General features: G+C 41.8%; 1 protein-coding gene across 1 annotated transcript in view; it reads right to left on the bottom strand.

The window, feature by feature from the left end:
- SLC9A2 (solute carrier family 9 member A2) overlaps nt 1-19,284 on the bottom strand; it is a 33,710-nt gene extending 14,426 nt beyond the window's left edge. Inside the window, exons 1-4 of the mRNA XM_054271767.1 lie at nt 19,005-19,284; nt 13,112-13,575; nt 7,613-7,863; nt 831-1,048 (exon numbers count right to left, since the gene is read on the bottom strand). Of these exons, the coding sequence (XP_054127742.1) occupies nt 831-1,048; nt 7,613-7,863; nt 13,112-13,575; nt 19,005-19,284 (1,213 nt within the window). The remainder of the gene's footprint in view (nt 1-830; nt 1,049-7,612; nt 7,864-13,111; nt 13,576-19,004) is intronic.
- Nucleotides 19,285-26,176: the final 6,892 nt, after the last annotated feature.

The following is a 26,176-nucleotide window of genomic DNA, read 5'->3' as shown; positions in this document are numbered from 1 at the left end:
TTCCAGGGATGATCGGAGTAAAGGAATAGAGGCAGGTGAAGGCAGCAAGCATGGGGGGCAAGAGCTGGGCGGCAATCAGGGTGTTTGGCTGCTTTTCAGCATATTGATTCAGCATATTGATTGTGGGGCTGCAGGTGCAGTAGGAAAATAGTCCAGACTTCTGCTCTGGAAGGAGACTTGGGAGCTGGATTAGAGCATGATGCACCTTTACACATGCAGGGACTGAATCATTAGGGATGAAGCTGGGGAGAGGAGCAGATTCAAGACCTACCAGCCTGCCCTGCACTTAGCTCTCAGGTAAAAGAAAAAGAGTAGTGCTTTAAATTCAGGAGGGATCATTTTCTTACAGGAGTTTTTCTTTACACTTCAATTACAGCATTTACTGGTTTGATACTATTCTTGTCAATCACTGTGAAAATCCCAAAGCTAGTAAACATAAATTATAAACAAAACAAGAACAAAGAAAAAAATCCCACAAACAAACAAACAAGCAAAAATAACCCCACAACCTTTTTAATTCCTGAATGATTGCTAATTATTTTTACCAAAATTTGCTCATTTGTAAATAAAAGTTTACTTAAATACATGTATTGTGATAAACAGGCAGACTGCTTCTCACTTTAGGTAAGTAAGATCATGGCAAAACTGATTTTTAGGTTCCATTTTAGGGAAAAGTGGAAGCTGACCCTCTAATATAGGGCATGTTACTAATACAAAAACCATTCCACAAACTGATGGGTCTCTGTCTAATTTTTGGCAATTTCTACTTGACAAGAAATAAAACATTTCACTTGCAAAGAATACTGACCCATAGTCAGAGACTTGCTTACCCAGTGCCCTCCAGATTAAACAGAAGAGAAGGGTGAAGCTAACAAAGGCCCAGTTCCACTCATGGTTCTTCCCAACTGTAGACACACCCATGAAGATGAAGATTAAAGTCTCACTGACACTGCTCAGCATCTTCATGAAATATTTTATTGTTGTATAGGATTTCTGAGAAACATTTTCCTCCACGTATTTATTCATGGTCATGGCACAAGCTGTAATCCTGAAATGGAAACATTATCCCATATTTAATTTGCCTTATTTTTTTTTTAGTCTCTCTTATATGTATATAATATTATTCATTTTCCCTAGTTCTCTTTAAAATGCAAAGCATAACTTATTCCATACCCAATCTCAAATTTACAGACTTCAATTTTGGGCACGATTTTTTTTTTTTTTCTGCAATGGGAAGTTTTCTGAGCAGACATCAGTACATGGAGAGTTTTTTCACATACTAACTGCACATGATCTGTGCAGGGGTCACTCCAACTCTGTTTTGAAAGGGGCAAAGATGAGGAGAGATAGGGACAGCCTTGGAAAACAGGAGTTGCTGCATCTCTTGCTGCTGAGGGACATCAGACAGGGTGGAAACTGCACATCCTGGGGCAGGGCAGGACTTCCCTCCTTCCCTGCCAGCAGCTGTCCAACCTCAGTGGCAGTGACAGTAGCCAGCTCCTCTTTCCAAGCAAAGTAAGCAGCAAGGCTACAGACAATTTGTCATCCTTCACCAGTTGAGACCTGCTCTGCCTGCACATAGGGCTGAGAAAAATATCAGCAGAAATAACACTGGTGCTGCTGTACATTTAAAGTGTCTACAAATGAGTGAAACGGGCATCTCAGCTGATACATGAGAGAAAAGAAAGGGCTTACTGTAAATGCCTCCACAAATCTATTTTTGTATTAGCAGAGTTTGTTAATCCTGAGGAAAAACATTACTGATCGTACATCACTTGCTCAGTGTGGCTGCCCACAGTCCAGCTGAGGACCACTCAGCTACACATTTACAAGTTTAAAGGTAGTTAGCAGAGCTGGCTGGAGGATAACTCCAAGGTGGTGTCTCAGTGTAGGGAAAGACAGTCTGAGCTCACTAATAATTGTCAGGGAGGACAACTAAGGCAATATACATTGTGAAACAGCTGTCATTCCTGGTTCTACTGTCTAGGGCAACAACATCTGCTCTGATTTCCGAGTGAAAAACATCCATGTATGGGTTCTCAGTCAAACCCATCAAAGTTTGTGCTAAAATATTTTAGCACACTAAACAAAGAAAGAGAGATGTAATTACATTGTCTTTCTGAATACAGCCAACTAACTAATCTAGGGTTATTTATTCCAGTTACACCAGGTTTTCAGATATAAGTATTTGCTAACATGGGGGATATTTCTTCATGCCGAAATCTCTACATTTCTCTCTCTCATGGGGCAGAAGGGCAGGTTTGCTAGCATCTCTGAAAATTTCTGTTGAAATCTCCCAAATCTTGTGGAGATTTCACTGCAGAAACTCTTCTGCTAAGCATGTCCTGCCTCTAAGCCAAAGGCCCCATCTCTGAATCACTCTGAACCAAACACCTCTGAACGTGAATGCAAATAGAAAGGCAGACTGGGACAGAGCTCAGAAAAACTTCACTGACATTATGAACACATGACAATATGAACATGCCTGGGTTCTTTCTTCTAAATAAGGGATTAAAAAAAACTTGCAAAGCAGGAGGAATCCCAGAAGCAGCAGTAGCTTCAAAAGGACCTTCATACAGTGAACTTTCTTTGCATTTTGCAAGAGGGAATCGGTAACAGCAGCTCAGGTTGTAGTCACTGGCAGATTCTGAACACATTTCTCTTGATTAATTAAAGTTAGCTTTGTCCAGAAGTTTCCTTCTCTTACACTGAACCACATCTACATCCCCAAAGTGGCTGGGCAACAATAATTCAGAAGGACAAGTCTGGGAGGACGTGTGGGCACTGGGAGGGGACACAGTGTACTCTGTTGACCTCTCCCAAGCAGCAGAGACCCTGAATATACATCAAAGTGAAGAAAACCCAAGGATAAGGATGTGATACGGGGACAGATGCAGTCTGATGGGGCAGATAGTGGCTTACAAATACAAGCAGAACAGATCACCCACTCTGCCCTTCACCCTGCACTTTTGCCCACCTGTACTCGGTGATGGAGAAGGATCTAGTCAGCACAAAATAAATGCCCATTGACATGCAAAGACTAACTCCATTCCTAAGCAAAGTCCAAGTCTCAGGAGGAAGAAAGCCTCATTAAGGCTATCCCAGACCCCCATCTATATGTTGTACTGAAATAATTGTCAGCCCTCTCCTCACTGTCAGCTGATTTCACCACGGTCCTGAACAGAAATATCCTATGTGGCCCACAGGTAGCATGCTGCCTGGGAAGCAGAGCTCATCCTGTCTACACAGGCTCCACTGTGGAAGATATAATGAAGATTTCATAAGCATGCAAGCTTTGTCTCTGAAACACTCAGTGGTTAAGGTAACATTTCTAGTTTAAGCACATGGTTAGGATAACAGAGGTGCCAATACTGACAAACTGATGATGCTTTTCACAGCTTTCCTTCTTCTTCTGATCTTACAGTTGCCCATACCGAGGACTTAAAACAGATTCCTCATCATGTGCCTGAGCAATAAAGTGGGAGAGGACCTGGCACACACATAGATTTTGAGCTGACAAGAAGCAGCACCTTGGTCAGGACATGCACTCAAGCCCAGAAGCCTTCAAACACTCCCGGGTTCCTCAGTTTGTACACTGTTCTGATGATCAACCACAAAAGTACATGCACAAATCTTCTCAAATCCACTTAACACTTTGACCTGCCAAAAGCCTCAGACCAGCTCTTCACTGCACTGCCACAGCCACAAAGACATCAGCTATGCCTGGGCTGTGACAGCTCTCCTGTGTGCACACTCCTTGTCTGCACAAGTGTAGCCAGTCTGCTGCAGCCCGGCTGCTCCCGCCGATGGCACTCACTGGAGCTGGCAAGAGCAGGGGCAGCAAGTGCAAAGGAGCAAGAAGGCAGTGGATGGGCTGGAAAACAGCCATTCCTAGGCCCACTGTCATTTCAGAGTCCCAAAGCAGCAGCTCAGTGCCCTGAAGCATTAGGACTGTCAGGTCTGCATCAAAGGCACAACAAAACACACAGCACTGTTTATTACCTTCTTAAAATAAATCGTTCTCATGATTATAGTAATTTAGGAAAGCCCTGCAGCATAGGGAGCAGGGAATCACGCTCCGGACATGGTTTGTTTTTGGAACCTGAGGTAATGGAGACACTGTAAATGGATGTCTAAGATAAGAATCTGTCACCAGATTAATCAGAATCCTTGCAAGCTGTAACTTAAAACACCTACCATGCTTACCCACTAGAATTTAAAGGGACAACACTCTTATTTTCAGTCACATGTTGCATTCATTCAATTAGTGTCAAGCAACAGAGGAGTTGGCTCAATGCTACAAGGAATAGAGCTGCACACAATTTGTTACTCTTCAGATAAGTAATATTCCATACCTAATCACTGCTCACTTGGAATCTAGTATCTCTTTAGAGTATTTATTTATATGAGAAAAAAATGTTGAAGTCTACTTCATTTGAAAATTGAGTGGGGATACAGTGTTAAAATTTAGTATAAAATCAATGTCTTTATGCAAGGTTTTATATACATTATTATAATAAATTCTTCACAAACTAAATTTTTGCTGTCACAATGATCAAAGCCAAAGCTTAGATGTGTTTTATTTTACACTTTTTACCCACATACATTAATTCTGGCTTCCAATTCTGTGACCTGAGTAGTTGCCTTGGTCAAGAAGGGGAAGGGAAAAGCACTTCATTGCAATTAACCTGAAACATTCTGTACTTCTGAAGAATAAAAGTCTCACTGTATAAACAGTACAGTTTCTGTCAGGACTGCAATAAACTAGGCCACTGGGTTCAATCCTCAAGTTTCCTTGACCTACTAAATTTACAGTAGTTTCAATGTTTGCTCCTTTCAGACTGCTAATTCATTGTTGCAAAAAAAAAAAAAAAAAAAAGAAAAAAAGGGAAAAAAAAGAAACCTATATTAAAACTTCTGCTGCTTCACAGCCTTTATGAAAAATTAGTAAGCAGAAAATGCAGCATGGAAGCAAGTGACTAAAGTTCAGATTTGGATCTGTATGTTTTACAGCTGTGATCCTCATTCATGCCCAGCTCTGGTTACAGTAGAAACTCTTTCCCTCCTTCGGAAGAGATTTTCTCCCCGCAGCTCGCAGGGACATGGTTCAGTCCCTTCACTGCTGCAGCCAGGTAACCTGGTGCAGGGGTTATGCACGGACATTTCAGGAATCGTTTATCCTTAGAATGAGTACACAAACTTATCAGAAGAGGGACAAGTGCCTTTCATTCCCTTCTATTCCTGTGCCAGTGAATTCCTACTTGCCCAGGAACGAGGCAATCTAAGTATCTTATTTATTTGGTAACACTGTACGTTCCTGCTCATGTCCTTCCCCCAAAGTATGGTACAGCATGTAACCTCAAGGTCTCACTGAGTATCTTTATAAATCTGCTTATGAAAGAAGTGGGAATCAGTAGTTTAACAGGCTCATGTGGATGTGGGTAAAAAAGGGGAGACCAGGCAATTGTTCCTCACAGGCTGAACTGTAAATGGCGACAGAAGCAAATAATAAATAAACTATCTTGGTTGTAAGGGACATTCCAAGGTCATTTGCTCCAACTACCTGCTCAGAGGAGGGCTGAGTTTTAGATCAGACCCAAGCAATTCTTACATGAGGCAATCGCTGCAAAAATGACAGGGAACTCTCGTTAACACTGGTGTGCGTTTTTGCACTGTGACACAGAGCAAATTACTTTCTGTAGTTCAAAGGCCAAAGAAATGTGACAAGAACGGGGCAGATTTACTCCAAGGAGATGCAGAGATTGCAGGAGCTCCAAGGCTGTCAGCAGCACTGCTGGGAGGGGACAAGCTTTAGGGCTTACAGCAGCTGAGACCCTACACGGCAGCAGAGAGCCCTTCTGTCTCAGCTGGGATGTTACTGCTGCACAGAGTTCTGCCAGCTATTACAAAGTGTGCTTAGAGACAAAAACAGACAGAACATTTTAAAGATAACTCATTTTATACTGTGCTGTTTGAGGGTGAAAATACTTTGTGTTTCCTCTTCTGCACCCCTTCAGGGGCCACTGCAGAAACTAAAATGAACAGGTTGTTAGCGCTGTGGGAAGCGCTGGTGTGCTGGTGGCAGGCACTGGCATGTGGTGGGTCCCTTGATCCACAAGCAGACCCAGCATGCCCTATTCATTGTGTCCTGGCTGCAGCAGGTCCAAATCAGTATTTTCATAAACACTGCCTCAATTTTTTCCATGTACAGTTTAGCCACATGTTTTTGGTTTAGAAACCCTTTAAGCATTTGATCATAGGATGTCAAGGACATTTGGCTTTAGAGGTGGAGGAAACTAGAAACCACACAAATGCTATGAATAGAAGCTATGGAAAGAGATGGCACATTTATGAACTCGGTCAAAGTGGATGCATATGTTGCTTTATTTAGGCTCATATCAGAGAAAGAAACCCATGTAATCTTTAGCTCTTTACTTGCATTAAAGTTCCAACCCCTGTTGTTTCATGGCATATTCCTATTTTTATACTACTGAAATCATCACCCATAAGTTTCCTTGAAAATCGCTTCCCAGCCCCAGAAAACCTTATACTGGCATGACTGCAATAGTAAACCTATCTTCACTTGCCTAAAAGATAATAATCAGATGAGGTATTATCGAGTATTAGTGACACTCAGCAGTAACATCTGAGCTTACACAAAAAGCTCTGCTCCTCATGCCTGAATGACTCATATTTGCCACTAGAACAATAAAAAGTCATTAAAGAAAGTTGACTTCAAAAATATTACTTGGAACCAGAGCAAAATATTTAATTATATCAAATGTCATAAGGGCTCTTTTTTATGTTGAAGTTCTTACAGTATAAACAGAGTGAAGAGAAAGGCTGTGATCTTTTTTTACTGAAGACGAGGAGTGAAAACCCAGAAGTGAAAATATTTGAATCTGTTGGAAGCGGGAAGAAAAATATTATTTTATACATAATGATGTATACAGAGAACACTGTAACACACAGGCACATGTATCAAGATACTAAACTATAGGATTATATTACCACTGGACTGCAAAGTTTACATTCACCCAATCCTTATTGTGCATGTAATCCAACAGAAGTTTGCCTTAATGATATATACATTGTCTTCATTGAATGGTATTTACTGGCTGCTCACATGACTAACTGTTAAACACAGTTTCACAATATATTGGCATCGAAAGTGAAGGCAGCTCATGAAGTTCCCTGCTACCACTGCCACTCCTTCCCTGCCACCATTGCCCCTACATCACTGTGGGCCACTCCACACCCATGCCCTTATGAATAGTTGAAGGGTCACACTAGGACACAGGTCACCAAAGTGACCCGGGTTAAAAAAAAGCCCACTGAAAATACAAGTGAATATTTTTAACTTGGAACATTTCAAAGGTACAGCTCATGATGTGATGCCATGAGCAGTTTTAGTGACACAGCTGGTGTGGTGGCAAGCTGAGAATGCGGGGCGGAAGCGGGAGGGAAGAGGCCGGAAATCCTCAAGCCAGCAACTGCGCCATGCACTGTGGAGCAATGCCACATGGCAGGGTTTGCAAAAGCTGATCCTCTCTCCAATTCCCTTTGGCACTCTTACTTGGATGCTACGAGTACTGAAGTTTGTGGTACTTACGCCATGATGCCCGAGAGATGAAACATTTCGGCTGTTATGTATGACAAGTAACTGTACAGGAAGACAAAGAGTGGCTCAATCACTCGGATTTTATGGGTGAAACGGGTGGTAAAGGCTGCTACAAATCCCAAAAGGATTCCAATCAATACTCCACCGATCCCCACTATAAAGAAGTTAGCAATCCCAGCGAATATGTCAATAACCTTAATTGTGCGCATCTGGCAGAAAGACTTGAACAAATTGTACAGGACCTATGAGGAAAAAGAAAGCACATTATCTTTGTGAACTATTCTTAATTTCCCTTCATGCCATCATGTTCCTCTGCTTAAATGTCGAACTTTTAATTTCTCTATCTAACTTGAATTTGCTTTTTTAGATAGGCTGTTATTTATATCTGGCATGTTATTTGTCATACATATATATCAGGGAGATACAAAAGACAGATAAATATAATTACTCCCATTTTTGAAAAGGGGACAGATTTCTTCACCCATGCCACTCTGGGGGCCAGGAGCATAAATATATCTAATTCTTCTTTAAAATAATTTCTATACAGAGCTCCTAATGTACATTTCAGATTTTCCCCAGACTAAAAGAAATAAAACAGAATGAGAAAAAAACCCCACAGTTTCATAACCAGTGAAAAATCAGGTTATTTTCAAATCTGTTTGATCTACATGACACTGAGAGGTAGAGTACTGAACTAGACCACAGATTCATCTAAACTGCTGGGGTAGGAGGGGATGTAGAGGCAGCTGGGGATGGACAGTGACCACCTCAAGGAGTAAAAGAAACACGGTGTTTATTAAGTCAGTGCTCTTTCTCAAAATTCTTGACCATTAGGAATTCAAGGGTTTAAAGACTGTTCAAAATATTGAGTATTTCTAGAGATTTGGATTTTGTCGCCATTAAAAAAACCTGTTGCCATGCCTTTGCCCAGTTTAATTTTCAAAGCATTTATAACCATCCTTCAAAACAAACTAGGTCTACGGGACTATCACATTTCCTTAGCCAGAGACCCTTTTGTTTTATACAGGAAACAGAACAATCTAAAGACCACATTTCTCTAATATGCAGTGTTTTAATTTCTCCAAAACAGAAACCAATGGAATCAGTTACTCTAAAAAAAACTTTAAAGGGTTGCCCCATCTGCAGAGCCACTTGGGAAATTTACCCATTCCATGGTGTTGCATGTGTGCGCCCAGCCCTGCAGTGCCAGGGTGGCTACACCATCCTCTTGTACAGAGCAAACTTTGGTCACGGGCAACTGTTCCTACCACAGTGGGTTCACAGACTAAGCCAGTGACCAGTCATCTTAGACAGCTTGCAGGAGTTAAATCTCTGCTTTCTTTCTAGACTTCTTAGTACACCAAACAGGTTTCTCTATCAGGAATGCTATTTGAGATCACAATGTTTTATCAGTACTCGCATTGTGCCAACAAAGTAGGTGTTTGAGTAGTGGCTGTGGAAGGATTTTTCATGTTTGCACTCTTGTTCTCTCTCACAGGACAGAACATAAGCTGTTCACCCTTCTTAGTCAAAACTGGGTAAGTGTTACAGAACTGAAAGTTTAATGCAAAGACATGGTTTATTATGGGTCCTTTGGGCTAAGTGAAAGGAAAGAAATGAAACAGAAAAGAGAAAATATATTCCAGAGCAAACATGAAAATAGAAGGTTAAATCAAACCTAGAATGGTCACCAGTAGTTTTCAGTACAAAGCAGCAAATACAATAAGAGCATGAACTATTTATTAGATAACAATGAGGCTCTCAGGATGAGTCCACTTGGGAGAAGTGTCCTTTTTCATCTGCACAAACCCCTTGCTGCTCTGAGGCAGGCTCCCAGCCTTTTTGCCCATTCCTTGTTATTATGTACTGTGCAGGAAGGAAAACAATGTCACAGGCTCCACAGTTTTCCATCTGTTTTGATTTGTAGACCTTATGGATTTGCATGGAGAGAAGTATACTAGAATTAAACCCAGTGGCAGTACGAGTGCCTTTGCTGGTCACTTAACAAGGACCTCTCATTCCACACACTGCCAGGACTCCATTAATCACAGTCTGAAGAATAATGTTGACTTGTGCTGTGTGCAAAGAGTTGCCCTGAGTCATTTGTTGAAACTTGGGATGATCTCAGAGTTGTGTGTTTCTTTAAGACACCTACAGAATTTGACCTGGCAGAATACTCTCTTGGTACATATTAGGGAAGCTGATTATTTTATTTAATTGGCATTTTAAATAGTATTTTTTATGTTTTAAAAAGTAACTATATAAATATATACAAGGCTAGTTTCTAAAGGTTCTTTACAAGATTCTTGTAAAGAAGCAGAGAATTCTGATCTATCCAAGCCTTTCCATAATGTCACTTCCCAGCAAAGTATTCACTCTGCAAATAGAATGGAGCCTGCTGCTCCACATGGAGACATCCTCATAAATCTCAAGTCTAATGCCATAAATTATCTGAAAGAAGAAAAGCCATTTTCTCCTTTGTACCTCAGCCATGGTTAAAGCAGCAGCTACAACTATGGAATGTCATGAACAGGATTTTAACCTCATTGTTTTTTATTTACACGGTTGCAAATGAGATCAAAATCAGGTTCACTTCCCTTTACTCTACAGCAGTTCAGTTTTACTGAGCTTTCTCTAAACTTCCAGGAGCATCAAACACCAACTCTGGTCACATTTTTAATGCCTCTGATGTGATAACAGAGGGATTTTTTTGAAGTTCAAGATTTTCATTTACTCAATAGCCTTCACCTGAACTCACTGACGGTCACACCAAGCAATATTAGTCACTGATCACTTTTTAATCTTGTCTCAGAGTATCTCTGAAACACTTAATTGCTTATTTTCATCAGTTCTCAGTTATTAAGTTTTTAATTCTAAAATTACTTAGGGCACTCTAAAATAATGTTGTCAGCAGATGCAGAGTACAAAGTACTGCTGTAATGTTTTCTAACATGGGAATAATATTATTATAATGACACTGGCTCCTTCTTTCTGATTTTAAGCCCAGAATTGGAGTTTGAACTTCTAACACTCAGCTGTGATCTTCTCATTTATTATCACCTTGCTTGTTATGTCTGACTCAGTTTCTTGGTAAAGCACCAACTCTGATCAAGAATCCAATTGTCAAATAATGTCCTCTGGCAAATTCAAGTTCCAAAATTCCACCAGTGGGGAAAAAAAACATTCAAATGCACAGACATATCGCAAAAACGATTAGGCATGGAAGACAACCTGAAAAATGCAGCAGAACTCATATTCCTGAGAAAACACACCTTTCTTTGTATACAAAATGAAGGTGTGGGAGCATGTTCTCTGAAAAGGAAAGCATAGATGACACTGCTGTTCTAATAAAAGCGCATTTAATAAAGCAACTGTGTTTTGCACTGCCTATCTGCATAGCCCCTGGTTTTTTGATATTGCAGTGGCCATAGGAATTAGGCAGCTTCCATGGGTGGCAAACCTGCATTCAACTCCCTTCCTGCCTCATCCCCACATCCCACTGCAGGCCCCTGCCAGGGCAGGTGGGACTCAAGGGCTCCAGAAGATGAAAGCTGAAAGGTTCTGAGCTCTGCTCTCCATAAAACAGGGACAGAGGAAGGGAGAGTACAAAGCATCACCTTCTCCAAGCCCAGGGCTGAGTAGCCTGGCAAGGGCTGCTCCAGCAGCATCTCCTTGGGCAGGGAAGGCAAGGTCCTGTAAGGACAGCCCCAGGAATCTGTGTGACAGCCTGGGTCACATTTTAGGTATAATCACATGATTGCAGGTGTGCAAAAACATAACAAGGAACCATTAGCAGACCATTTCTGTGCATGTGGAAACAGCTTGATCTCTGTCCAAGCGCTACCTTTGCATGATAGGAAGTAAGACCAAAGGTACTCCACATTCCTTTCACTCCTTCATAAATATATGTAAGGCCATAAGTGCATTACTGGACTGTCCCTACAGACTCCTCAGATTATCTTCCCTCTGTTAGGGCATCTGGGGAGGCAGGCCATAAGGAAACGTCCAAAGACAATGATGATGCCTACAGAAAAGTTACACATTAAATTGCCATGCCAGCCCCTATAAAAATGGTGGTTTAGAGAAATTTGCCTTTGGGAAATAGCACATATGAATATGCCAGTTATCAGGATGCAGAGTTTTCCTAGCAAATCCTGCTGTATTAACTGCTGCCTCAGTGACTGACTTTCATTGAAAAAAGTGGTTTTGCTCGGAAAAATCCACCAAAAAAGAAGTTTTAAATAACCAGATTCTTCCCCCCCCCCAAAAAAAAATTGTATGAATAGACATCCATCACACAAGTGGCCATTAGAGTGACTAGAGACAAACCCAACCATGGCTGAACTGCTAAGCCTTTTGAAACTCAGTATGTGCACCTATTTATTTACAGGACTGGCTTAAAGTACCAGTTTAGTATTGGCAGGCAGTTCCAACTGTAAGCTAATGAGAAAAACTAGGTTTTAAGGCAAGCCTGTGAGAGGAGATGTGATTCAGCTGACTGGATAGCAACAGATTCAGGTAAAGCATGCAGTCTAAGTGAAGAAATAATACAGTATTCCCACAGACACACAAGAATTTATCAATACCAAGGCTCAAAATAAATTATGACATATACATGTGTTAAGCAGGTGAGGGAAAGTCCATGAAAAGGGAAAAACAGGTAAGGTAAAGTCCAAGAGAAGGGGAAAACAGGACAATTTTGCATAGAATGGGACTGGAATAAGAATCCAGGGACAGAAACAGGAAAGTGCAGACCCAATTCATAAATCTTTCTGATCCTTCCAGCATATGAAAAACCGTACTTCTATGTCTCAGAAAACAGAAAGCATGCTAGGATATGGCTGGCATGGGCAGGATTTCAAGGCATGAATAAATGGGAGTAATGACCCAGACAGTGTCATCAGGTACAAATGAGGGACACTGAGGGGGGATAATGGAATTTTCAGATTGCTGTCCTCAGGTGAGCACCACAACCCCAATTCAGCTAGTTAATGATTAGAAATTATTGCCTCCAGGTGGCTGTCTTATCTCATCTGTAGCCTGGGATACATGTATTGGTTTCAGGGCAGTTCCAAGTGGATGGGCATATGCAAGTAGTTAACCTCAGCAAGGTCCTGTGCCATCTCCATGATTTGCCATCCTCCCCATTAACACACTACAACACCCCACACCAGGCCCTTTCCCTTTCCTGTCCAACAACATTTCTGCAGGTGAGGAAAATGTACAGTTTCAGATTACAGAAGTAATAGAACTGCAAAGATACAGAAACTAGAATGATCAGTAGTAAAATCCCTACAGTAAATATGTTACCATTACTCTCATGTAGTAAGTCTACTGTGATTTCTAAATCTAAAGTTTAAAGAATTAGACACACTAGCACTCCCTGACTTCCATCTAGTAGCAAATTGTAATAACCAGATACAAGGAGATACAACAGAGCAGCATGTAAACAATCATTCATCATTCTTATCAATTAATCAAGTAACTTACCACAGTTATAGCATCATTCAGCAAAGACTCTCCAAACACCAGGATATAAAGCTGCTCGTTGACGTGGATATTTTCAAAGACGGCCAGCACCGCCACAGGATCCACAGCTGAAATGAGGCTGCCAAAGAGCAAATTCTGCAGCAAAGTGATGTCAGTCAAACCAAATGCACTGATCTGGCAAATTCCATACAGGGAAATTCCAATGCCGATGGCATTCCAGAGCGTGCCCACCACAGCATACCAGAATATGGTACCAAAGTTCTCAAAGAACAGACGAGTTGGCATAAAATATCCAGCGTCAAGTACAATAGGTGGTAACAGATACAAGAAAAACACATCACTGTTCATTACAGGTGGGGACTTCTCCTCTGCTCCAAAAATAATCCCACCAAGAAGCAATCCAACCAGGATAAGGAGACAGCTTTCAGGTACTATTGAGGGCAACTTGTGATAGAGATGAAAGCCTTCAAAGGAAATTCAAACACAAGAAAGGGAGATGGTTACTTGTACAGAATCCATAAGATTATTCTGGATTCTGTTATTGTCATTTCTATACTAAATAAACAGCGATTGCAGGGCAATTTCATTTTAATTGCAATGACTGAACTGGACATCTACAATGGGTCATGGCAAATATGTTGGCTAGCATAGTTATTCAATTGATTTGGTGGACATTGATAGCTAGACACTCCACTTAGCTGTGTGCAAGGGTACTCTCTGTTAAACTGTGGGGTTATTTTAAAGCATGGAATGCTCCAGAAACATAATCCAAACACTTATATGGGGTAAATTACATCTAGGTAGAGGAAAAAAAATCATACTAACCACTGCTTCCTCACTGGACAGCTTCACCAAGGAGTTTAAAGAGCACTTTAATTTCATTTTTACTTTTAGAGTCTCAAAGCTAGTGAGGGGAACTAGCACAAGTGACTTCCACCCAGTCACCCATGATCACTTCCCCCACAACCAGAATGAAGCATTTACAGACAAAATTATTATTTTTAGTGGAGCCTCCAAATTAATTTCACAAAAGTCAACATATTTTCCATAAAGTGACAATAAGCTGTGGCCTGTATTATTATGTTCATTCTTCTGTATCATATGGATTGTAGTAGAGTCAGGATTATCTCCTAAAACTCTGTGCAAAGTACTGAAGAAATTAATTTTAAAAGGTTCTGAATGAGGACTTAATAGTTGAATGTTACTTAGCCTTCCAAAACTCTCAAAGCCATGCTTTTTTGATTTAAAGATTCCAATTACTTATAGAAGTTGGCTGTTTTAAGGATAATTCTGGTAAGGAATGGGAAAAGCTTTGAAGGAACTTACTCTGGCCAATCTAATGGAATGATCAACCTTATGCTCCAAGGTCACATTCCAGGTCCCAGCGATGCCAATCTCTTCCAGACTCCTCCTTATCTATATTTGGCCCACATAATTATATAGAAATTGATCCACACCCACAAGATCCCACAATCCCTGCCTAACTAAAAAGCATTTAAATTATTTTAAATGAGAGTTGCACGGAAACACTGGGTGTGGTAATAACGGGCGTCTATTTCAGAAAAACTATTTCAGTAAAAATCACACCTGTAGTCAAAACAGTTAAATTTCTGCAATCCGGGTATAGTTTACATCCAGTTTCCCAGTTTCAGGGTTATGTATCTTGTGACACCTATTTTGTTAACTCTCCTTTCACCATTGATTTTTTTTCCACTTAAAAGAAAGCCTGAACTTATATTTAGGAAAAACACATGGTTAAGATGGAGCATGAGTAAAGTTGTTTTAATCTATGGACTTTTTACTTCAATATTCTGTAACTATTAAAGCTGGTTTTAAAAGCAAGTAGCTCAAACTGCATTTTTTTTCCTTTTTAAATGAACACAGACTGCTTTAAATAATTAGAAACATAGCCTATGTGACTCTTTAGGACTGCCAAATTCATTGCCATTCTTCAAAACCAGAATCACCAATGCCCTATATTGGCAGAACAGGTACTGATCCTGGAAAAATCAAGAATTTGCAGTCGGAGACTTGACTCTTCACCTTTCAGCTGCTTACATATAAACATTTTATGATTCATCTTGGTTTCTGCAGTGGCAGAAATACAATTCCAATACAATGGTCAGGAAGTCTCCCCTGAATAAGTAGGTTTTGCCAGAAGTTTTTTTAAACCCTTCAAAAGTAAATTCTAAATAAGTTCCTCAATAAAAATTCAAGAGAAGGGAAATTATGTAAATGCAGCTTTTGACAAAAACAAAAAAGATACCATCAATTGTAATACAATAGCAGTGAAATGTCTACTGTGTACTGTGAATTTAAAAAAAATAAAATCTTTTCTTTCCTTCTTTACAAATCACTCTGGAAAGTTCACGGCCTCTCAGAGATTTGGGATTCCACCTCATTCTTAAAGATAACAGAAAGCCTCCCACTAAGTTAAATATGCTTTTTACTAACATAAACAGCATCAAAACTCCTGGAAGACTTTCTGCCTACATGAAAAGTATTCAAGGGTGATTAGGGACAGGCTGTGGGTCCTGATTTGAAGAGCAAGGATTTAGAGTCCAGTGCATGTCAAGTCAGTAGGAGATTCTCTGCCCAATGAGGGACATCTTCCCTGCTCTGATGGATTCACAGCCACAGGGTCAGGATCACCCTGGGAGCAGATCCCCTGCAGTACAGAATACTCAGACTTTCATGCTGGATGCAAGACTACAGCTCCTTTCTCCTCCTCTGACCCTGTCCTTGGGCTTCAGGTTATGCAGTGACTCAGCTTCAACAGCATGGAAGATGTTTATTGAGTAAGCATCCTCCATATATCATAGCAAAAATGACAGTAGGATACTTATCTAAAGTCAAGTTCAGTATGTTTCAAGATAAAAGACCTTAGAATCTCAATTTCCTTCTTTTTGGGGGGTGAATTCCAGTGCTTTCTGATACTGGAAATGCCACTGAGATAAGTACCTCTGAACAACATAAACCTTCTTTCAGGAGAGCAGGTTTGGAAGGGTATCAGCTCAATTGCCAGAAAAAGTACTTCTCATTGTGCATTTGTGATTAAGCATAGAAATAACGGGAATGTGGATCGGTTACACAGTATTTTGTAGGCTTAATAGCATAAAAATTAAGGAAAACTGGGGATCAGGTAGACTAGTCTCAGTGCTTAGAGACTCCAGCATGTTCAGGTGCAATGGTTCCATCTAATACACTCATGGAGTCCATCAGTAGTTGAGTAAAACACCTCTGGTATCAACACACAAAACAAGAAATAAGTAGAGGTAGTCATAAAATAATTCCATTCAAGGTAATTTATTAGATTTCAAATCGTGCTCATGTCCTATACGGGAATAAAAAGCACCGTATTCCTAATATCCTTGTGAAAATGTACCTTGTCAAAACGTTCAAGTTCTGCTTGACAACTTCAGGCTTTCCTTTCTTATGCTGCCTTTCTTGCTACCTCTAAACCAAGCTTACAGTGACATGATCACAGCAGGATCAGACAAACCTTTCAGGTAAATTCCCCACAAAAATTAGCAAATTCTGGAACATTTCAGCTCTGGTGAAACTGCACTTCTGTGAAAACACATTTGTTGAAAGATTCATAACCAGGTGCTGTAGTTAAATATTCTTTGGGATCTTTCACACACTGAGAGAGCTGTTGCTACACAGGACCCTATCTTCTGAGCTCCTCACAGCTGAAAAGACCTTAGGGATCTGTTCATAAAGGTTTGATACTCGGCAGTGCCAAGTGTAAGCATTCAGTGCCTAGCCCCAGAAAGGAATTTGTGATGCCAGATTAAGCACCGAAGTTTCCTGGGCAGTGCAGGAGTTTGAGATGGATCTCGCGCTGCCTGGCATGGCAGGGGCAAGGTGCCCGTGCTGCCCAGCAGGAATGATCAGGAGAGGAATGCTTCAGAGAGCTCCCCTCTCAGAGGGCCCCTCCTAGGGCCACAGGCAGTGAGATGGGCTGGGAAACCCATCTCCATCCTTCTGAATCGGGACACATGGCTCATTCCTAGTAACCAGTAGGACTCGGCAGAGCATCACTGGTGGTTCAAAACTGCCTATCTGGGCTACCTTCAATAGAAAAGAAGGCATAAAGCAGTGAAAATTTAATGGGGAATGTGACTTAGGAGCGATGGGAGCCTGACCTGGGAAGGTTTACCTGATGCACTCACTGGATAAGGAAGCACAGACAGAGCTCCAGGAGCAAGAACTGGATGTTCCTAATTCCAGTCCTGGAGTCAGGGCGCCTGCAGATAGGTGTGGTGAAGCCGAGCACTGCCACACCTAGGGCCACTCCTGCATCTGGCCCTCATTGCTCTGCGCACACTCACTGACAACAGCCTGCCCTAGATTAGCCACACTTGCTTTCACATGGTGTAACTGAAAGGATTTTAAAATTATACCTGTTTTTCTTCACCTGTGCTGTTCGCTTGCTTACTTACCAGAATCAGACTGGAAAATTAAAGCAGTCAGGCAACTTTTTTTTTTTAGCTTTTTAGATGCCCATGCACCAGCAAAATACCATTACAGTCAGAATGCATAGCTTTACTGAAATTATATATTATTGTGTCTGTTTGTGTATTTACATGTTTGAAATGGCTTTAATTTTAATAAAAACCTTTAATAAAACAGAAACTTTTTCAATAGTTTTAGCTTATACAAGAGTTTTCTAAACTCAGAAGCCAGAGCAATTTTTAGTACTCAATAGGCTAAATTCTCCACCAAGCTTCCTATTTCCTGGTTATTAAAGTTTACAGTATATTTGAGTGTATCATTTTGAACACTCATACTTAAGACTAAGCATGCACCTTTAATGCATTAAGACACATGCATCAGGATGCATGCCTGTTTAATGGCTGCAACACATTATTTCTGCAGCAAGTCATGGTAGCAGACCAGGTTACTTGGGTCAAGGATCAGGCCCCCCAGCTACAATGTTAGACACGGCAGAAGGTGAGTACAAATTTTTGTTTTTTCAGAATCCTAATTACCTGATCACTAACCAAAGTGTGACGCAGTCTATTTAAATGTCACAAGCAGAGGTTAAAAGTTTAAATTTTAATAAAAATGTTTTATCAGAATGAGCATGATGGTGTGTTTTATGATAATCTGTGCTACAAAGTCAGAGTTCTGAATGAAACTGTAATGTGGATAAACTTACTGATTTTGTTCCCAGAACTTTACTCCTGACATTATCTTCTAGGTAATCTTCTAAGAAGATACAAAGTTCACAATTCATAGGGACTTACTGGATTTTAAATAGCTATCTAGCACACCATTACCTGACAGTTTTTAGCTTATTACGCTGTACTGATTTCTCTGTTTGGGACATAGAAGCTAACTAAAAACATGACATGTAAGCTGCACAAAACTCAGTGAAACTATGCAATGCAAATGTTTTCCACATGAGGGAAGAGGTGGCCTTCCTTACTCTTACAGTGCTGTCTTTTATATTTTTCTCGGGCTTAAGTGAATGGTGGAAAAGCAGAGTAAGGAGGAGGCATACTCTACCCTCATAAATATTTGCTTTTCATCGATCCGTTTTTCTGCTTTGAGACTGTCATTATACCCGGCGTTATTTTAAGAAAAAGAAGACCGTGCTCAAATGACAGCAGAGCGATCAAGAAAAAGTCAGTCATGCACCGGCTGAATTCCGGGGTTTACGGTCCTCGTAGCCTGGGGTTTACCGGTCCCTTTTCTTCTCCGCACCTGTCCTAGCTGAGAGGACCCCGACTTCTTTCGGCCAAATCCCGCCCGGGCATCCCGCTCCGCGGAGGAGCCCCGGCCCCTCCGTGCGCCCCGCGCCCCCCGCGCCGGGCACGGACCGCCCCAGCGCGGCTCCGCGCCCGGCCCGGCACCGGCACGGAGGGACGCCCACGGCCCCGCTCACCGATCTTGGCGAGGGAGGCCAGCAGGATCCAGAGGGTGATCTCGAAGGGGATTTGCACGTGGGGGTAGTCCAGGGTGAAGACGTGCAGCCGCGTCTCCTCGAAAGCGGTGCCGCTGGGGCTCGGAGGGGTGCCGGTGCCCATCGCCGCGGCGCCGGGCAGCTGCCCCTCCGAGGTGGCCCGCGCCTCCGCCGCGCCGGCCGCCAGCGCCGCCAGCACGGGCAGCAGCGCGGGCAGCGGCAGCAGAGGCGCGGCGGGGCGCGGGGGGCCGCGGCCGCCCATGGCGTCCCCGCTGCGCTGCGCTACAGCCCCGCGCCGGCCGCCGCCACCATCCCCGCGCCGCGGGCACCTGCCGCCGCCGCGGCCCCGCCTCCTCCCGGTGACTGGGCGAGCCCCGGCCGGCGCCTCCAGCCGCCCGCGGCGCTCCGCTCACCCCGGGCCACCCCCGGGGCCGCCCCCGCGGGGCCAAGCTGCGGGCCGGCCCCATCGCCCCCGCCGCCCCCGGGTCCGGCCGGCCGCCGGCGGGGCAGCGCCCGGGCGGGACCCTGCCCGTGTGTCCCGGGTCCCAATGCCTCCTGCCCCTGTGTCCCGGGTCCCAGCGCCTCCTGCCCCTGTGCCCCGGGTCCCAGCGCCTCCTGCCCCTGTGTCCCGGGTCCCGGCCGCCGCCAGGCGCTGCGCTGTGAGCGGGGACCCCGGCAGCTGCTCCTGCCCCCCAGCACCCGCGGGGATGAACGGGGCTGCGCGGGTGTAGGCAGAGCCGGAGTGTGTTCCTCTAACTGCAGGTTACGCTAAGAGAGATACATATGCAGTCATATAAATGCATACACATATATAGTTACATAAGCTAATCTTAAGTGTTAACACACTCTGTATGGATACGCCTGTGGATACAAAGAGAGTCTTTAAATATATGTATCTAAGCGCAATTTAGGGATGCACGTACATCTATACATGCATGTGTAAATGTATACATATCTATATAAATATATATATATATGCTTATGAATGCTTTTATATATACATTAATGTTTACATAGGTATGTGTGTATAAGCATACGTATTTTGCCATTACCAAATGCAGAATAGGTGCCTCTACCACATATACGAAAGATAGCATACTGTTCAGAATTACTAATTAAAACTCTTAATTTGGAAAGTTAAAAGAGTGCACACTGTATACATATATGTATCTTGATATATATATGTATATGCCTAATATAGAATATTAGTATATTATATTATATTATATTATATTATATTAGTATATTATATATTCAATATATAAAATAATATATAGTATATTGTCCATATGTTTCCACCTCTCAAACATGTGATAGTCATAATCTGATTTATGTTATTAAGAGATAAACATTCTATTAATTCAGGCAGTTAAAATTACACACTGTATAAGCATATATGATCACTCGTACATATATTCTCATATATATGTATATAAATATACGACTGATAATATATGTATGTGTCAGTTTGTGTTGTAAATATTGAACATGTGACTGGCAAAATCCTCTTTCTAAAGGCACTTCACTTCAATTTGATTCCATCAGATACTGCTGATCACCAGGTTTCTGCATTTCCTGAAAGAATGAATCTCACCCGTGATTTACTCATGACTTCATCACTTATGAGTAAGACAGTATTCCAAAGCTCAAACTCATAAAATCTTTAGAGCACACCATTCTGCATGCCTCTATAGCAAAGCATGTCTTTCTTGGCTTCCAATAAAACTAAAGCAGGAAGTAGGAGTTATTTTTTTTCCACAAATTTATCAATGGCTACTGTTTCTGTAGGGTGTTAAAGTTCAGAATCAATTAGCTGAATATTTTTAATTGTCATTTACCTTCAGAGCCTGAAAAAAGGGCACTAAGCCTGTGGTTTTAATGCCAAATTTTAAGACATTGTATTAGTAAAAAAAATGTTCTTTATTTATCTACAATGCAGTCAGAAAAACATATTTTAATATCAAATCAGTATATACATCATCTCTCTAACTTGATGCAATATCTTCATATCTTCTTTTATTTGTTTTATTACATTCTCTGATATAAGAGAAACACATAAACATTGCCAATTCTGAGGACATTTTCTTTACATGGAAAAGGAATACAAGAAGAAAATGGTCTTTCGTTTTTGAATCTCCTTGTCCCAGTCAGACCATCCATAAGAAGAGAAGTCTAATCCTCAGGTGAAGGTGATAGCACTATTTATTATAAATATTAAATTTAATTTAGTCTAAAATTACAAGATCTGTAATGGTACTCACATGTTTCGTTTTATGACCTTTTCTGCAGATAAAGAAAACCTTTCTGAAAAATAAGGTTATGAAAGCATCAATACCTGCTCTCCTAGGATCCCTTCTACCTGCAGGATGCTGCACTGAACTGAGACTTTTATTCAGTCCTGTTAAGTATTGACAAGAGGAAGCTGTCCCATCAACCCTTTTCTCTAATATCACCTCATAGTTCTGATCTATGCTGGAATTCATACCCCATCCAATAACACAGCCAAAATACGCTGTAGGACAGGGAACTGAGCCGCTGTGCAGCAGCCCTGCAGGTGCACCAGCCACCAGACCAATGTCTGGACATTTGTGAATGGCCTGAGGAATCTCACTTTGCCATAAGAGGGGAAGGAAGACTATGAGTGGGAAAAGAGTGAGTCATACTAAAGCGGAGGAAGGTCCATTCTCATGGAAAATGTTCGTCAGTGCTGCCCTGTTCATTACAGGCAGTGAGGGATGACAGAACACGGTGCTGCATGCTGGCAGAGACAGAGAGATGCCTCAGCACCCAGGTCATGTGCTTTTCGTCACAAAGTTTCACTCACACACAGGAAAATGGACCCTTCCTTGGGGCACCATCCAGATATTTGCCATTATTTGTCCTCTTATTCTCCTCAACTCCAAAAATAAAAGGGCGCAGAGAGCAGAAATCCCTCTAGCTCTGACACTGCTATGGGTCTGGTTAATAGGCTAACTTTCTTTTTATATTAAGAAAATGAGAAGTTGGTAAATGGGAATTTAAAAAATGAGGGAAAGATGTCATTAATCTTGGGCCTGGAGACTTACATGCCAGTAATAAAAAGGGAAATAATGCATTGACACAGACCCCAAAACACTTGAGACAATAAAGAAAACAGGTATTGAGATTAATTATTAGAGATGATAGTGTATTATTAAACCAAACTAATATGGATGGATTGTGTAAATGAGACAAACCACCATTTGAACAGGAATTTCCCTTACAGAATAGAATGATGCAGCCGGGGAGTGGACCCTATTTGACTTTGGACCCAGCTGATATGGTTGCAGTGCAGCTCAGCATGGTATGAGGTACTGAAGTGCTTGTGAAGATTCTGTCAATATTTTGACACATGCCACTTTTCATTGCCACCAGCCCCGGTCCCACAGATGCTGAGGGTTTCACCAGAGGTGGAAGGTCTTTGAATCCAGGCAGATCTTTGCCGAAGACAGCAGAATGGGCTATGATATTCCTGTTACCTCTGCCTCACCGAGGTAGGCTGTGTGAGACAGCAGCAACAGCCTCACCTCCCTGCACTGCCCTTCGCACTGTGCCCAGCCCTGCAGGTGTCTGTGCAAGGAGCAGCTTCTCCTGAAGCCATGACTGGGGACCTCTCCATACAGAGAAGAATATCCCTGAGCTTCAGTGCTGCCCAAGAAGGGGAGGGAGGGGGCTCAGGGACAGCTGTAGGGGAGACGTGAAGGTGTGCTGCTGGCGCCGCGGTGTCTCGTCATGGCTCTGCGCCTGACAGCTCAATGCATCTGCTTCCACTTCAGAACAATTTTCTGTCAGGTCGCTCCGCACCATTTCAGTGGCAGCACAAACAGAGAGCACGTACGCTGCACTTGCCTGATTCCAGCTGATCCATAGAGGACCTTCCCCCAGAGCCCCCAGCGCTGCTCCCTGCCCGCGCTGCGCCATCTGCGCCCGGTGCGCTTTCATCTCCTTAATTCTGCTCGCAGGCACTGTCTGGCTTACCAGATACAGTGCTAACAGCATTTCACGTGACAAAGTGCATGTCATTTCATACATCAAGATGCTAACTCACATGATTCAGTTTGTTTACCTTTAATCCTTTTATTGATTATTACTGAGCAAGGGACTGCCCAGGGTACCCACAGAGTGCTGTTTGGGAAAGGGAGGCATTGGCAGGTCCACCACACAAGTTTGCAGTAGCTTAAGTGGTTCATACAGGTGTTAGGACAGTTTAGTTTTACTTTTGTTGGAATAGGGACTGTGACTTTCTCATTGTAAGCATGGCTTTGAGTTATGGGGTTGTATGTCATCTATGTTTATTAATCCAGCTTTATCTATCTTTTTAGTAGCAAAGATCAGCCCATTGCTATTATAAAAACTTTACTTTCACAATAAAAAGCAAAATAAGTAATTTGAAAAAAAACTAGAATTTTCACCGTATCATAAATTTAGCTCCGCATGTTAGGGATTCTCTACAAATTATGAAGTGATATTTTCATACTTGATGTTCTGATCTGTTTTGGTCATCAGAGAAGCATTCTGGAATGTTTACGTGACTATTTCACTAAATGGATCCTCTACAAGAAATGTTTTAGGTCTTCTCTTGTAAATATGATCAAAAATCAAAATGGTTAGAGGGGAAATCATAAATATAACAACAAATATTTGTCCATACTTTTCATTGTTGTTCTAGTCTGACAGAAAATTTCAGCAGATAAAAAAAAATTTAAAAGTTATATTCTATTGCTGATGTTTTATTTTGATGGAAATTAGCCCTGTGCAGGGAATTTTACTCTTGCATACTTCTTGAATTTTCCCTGACACAGTCCATATAGCAGTATTGTAAAGTCCGTTCTCCTTGTTCAGAAGAAAAGTATAAATTTCATAATTCTTTCTAGTAAGTTCTCCAAAACAGCCAAACACTTTTTCCAGTTTTCCTCAAAAGTATTTTCCCCTAATGCACAGGAGACAAACACAGACCACCTTTCTGAAATACGTTAGTGTGTTACTAAAATAAATTTGTAAAAAGTCTAGTATTTCCATTAGAAAAAGGAAGGAAGTTTCTGGGCTATATCAGGCAGAGAGGTGGCTCACCTTGACATCTGCAGCTGCATGGGAATCACAATTACACAAGGAAAGCCTGTGCCCATAGTGCATGCAACCATGATGTTCCTGGAGTTAAGTGAAAATACACATCAAAGAGGGGACATAGATTATTTTTTTTTAACTTGTTTAGAAGCAGCCTCATTGAAGATTCAGGATCATAAAATAAAAACATGCTTGACTGAGAGTGGTTTTCTCTAGGAGTGGGGGCTGGTCACTCATCCACACGCATTATATTAACAATCATTTCTCAAAACCTATTCCATTAGGAGTTAGACTCTTTTATAAGGGCTGTGTCATCAGGGCCTTGACTGAATAACTCTGTCTCTAAATCCATTAATTAGTGAATTAATATCTCAACTATCAAATGATTTATTATCTGAAATCAACTCTCCATTTAGGATCTGTTTTTCCACAGACCTTTCCAGGACTGCTTAGCAACCATCCCCATAATCCAGGTCCACCAGAGGCATTATACCTTGCTCGTGTGGGCATTTTAATGGCAGCAATTTAGCTCTGCAGGTCTGAACTTTGGTTAGCCATTTTAAGGCCCTAGCCCTGTTAGCAGTTGTGTCTGCACAACTTATTTAATTGGAAAGAGTGAAGAAAGGGGATAGGTACAATCAGCTTTCTAATATTCCAGGACTCCAGGAATAGTAGAAGCAGCAGATTGCCTGGCAATAGATGCAGAACATGAGGAAAGGAGCATAACTATTTTTTTAGCATTCAAAAGCAGCCCCATAAATGAAGTGCTGAATTCAGAGTGATGAGCTCTGCTTTTCTGGGGTCTCCTTAGGCCACACTCAGCAGCAGTCACAGCACCAGCACAGTTATTCCAGTGTGAAGCCCTGAGGGAGCAACATGCTGCTGCTTCTGTGGATTACAGGCAACCACCTCCCCAAAGCCAGGACTAATCTGGGCATCAGAGTAATTGCACCCATGTGAACACTCTCCTAAAGACTTTTCCTAAGGCTTTCCCCAGCCAGCAGCGGTGTACACTGCTCACCATGAGTAAGCATCTCCAGCAGATCCAGCCAGGAAGATCTGGAGAGCCTTTTGTGCCTCGCACCAAATAACTGAGAGGTTTCAGCAGCACTGCAGGGCATCAGAATTAAATATCATCCCCAAGAACAAAAAGGGACCTGTCATAAACTACTGCAGGAGGGCTAAGTGGTGTTTCTAGCTCCAGAGGGACATATATAACCCAGGAGGACTAATAACTCATGAAGTTAATTTCTGCTATTGCTTCAAAGTGAAGTGCCCTTCTGTTCATAAAACAGGCAAAATCAAGAGTCACCCAGAGAGTGATTGTACTGTTTTTTTCTTTTATTGCTTCTGTTTGAGGTGATCTGGATATCACTGAAAAATTACATTGTTGGGCACATTTGCTATGTCTAGAATTCAACACGACAGGCTGGTCTCCTCTTAAGTCTTAGAACAATCTAATTGCTTAATAGCTAAGCAACATGTTTAATGTTTAAACAGTAAATCCCCTCTTTAGCTCACTCTGCACCAGGACACTTAGTCATTGAATGATTTCAGAGGCTGTGTCCCCATGCTGGCTGTCAAAAGTAGCCACTGTTCTCAAGCTTAGCACCTGTCACTGCCATGAATACAGAAATACTAATTTAAATGTTTAACTTCGGGGGCAAAGAAAGTTAATGACTAAAAGAACACTTCCATTTTTAGCCTTACAATGCCATCAACAACAATGAGAAATTTCCTTTGAAAGCAGAGTTTGATATATTATAAGAGATATGATAAACATATTTCTTAACTCTTTCCCATGAGTTCAAGTTGGAGGGCTGAAATTGGAGGGTGAAGTGATTCCTTTAGTGCTGTAACCCACATTTACAACTCTGACAACCTTTGAAGCATAGAGGTGTAGCCTCTGTTTGCAAAGGGCAAGGTGAAGACTGACCCAGTCCTGTTAATCTACATTTCTGACTCACTCTTTGCCACTAGATTAATGGCACAAGTGTGTTGGCCAAGTGTGGCTTTCGAAAATGCCGAGAATTGTGGATTTCTTCCCTGAAAACGTTTCATTTAAAAAAAAT

The sequence above is a fragment of the Melozone crissalis genome, unplaced genomic scaffold, assembly GCF_028551555.1.
Source record: "Melozone crissalis strain CALT ecotype California unplaced genomic scaffold, PUWL_Pcris_2 ptg000013l_1, whole genome shotgun sequence".
NCBI lineage: Eukaryota > Metazoa > Chordata > Aves > Passeriformes > Passerellidae > Melozone > Melozone crissalis.
The sequence above is the reverse complement of the archived record's forward strand: the minus strand, read 5'-3'. Positions and strand labels throughout refer to the sequence as shown.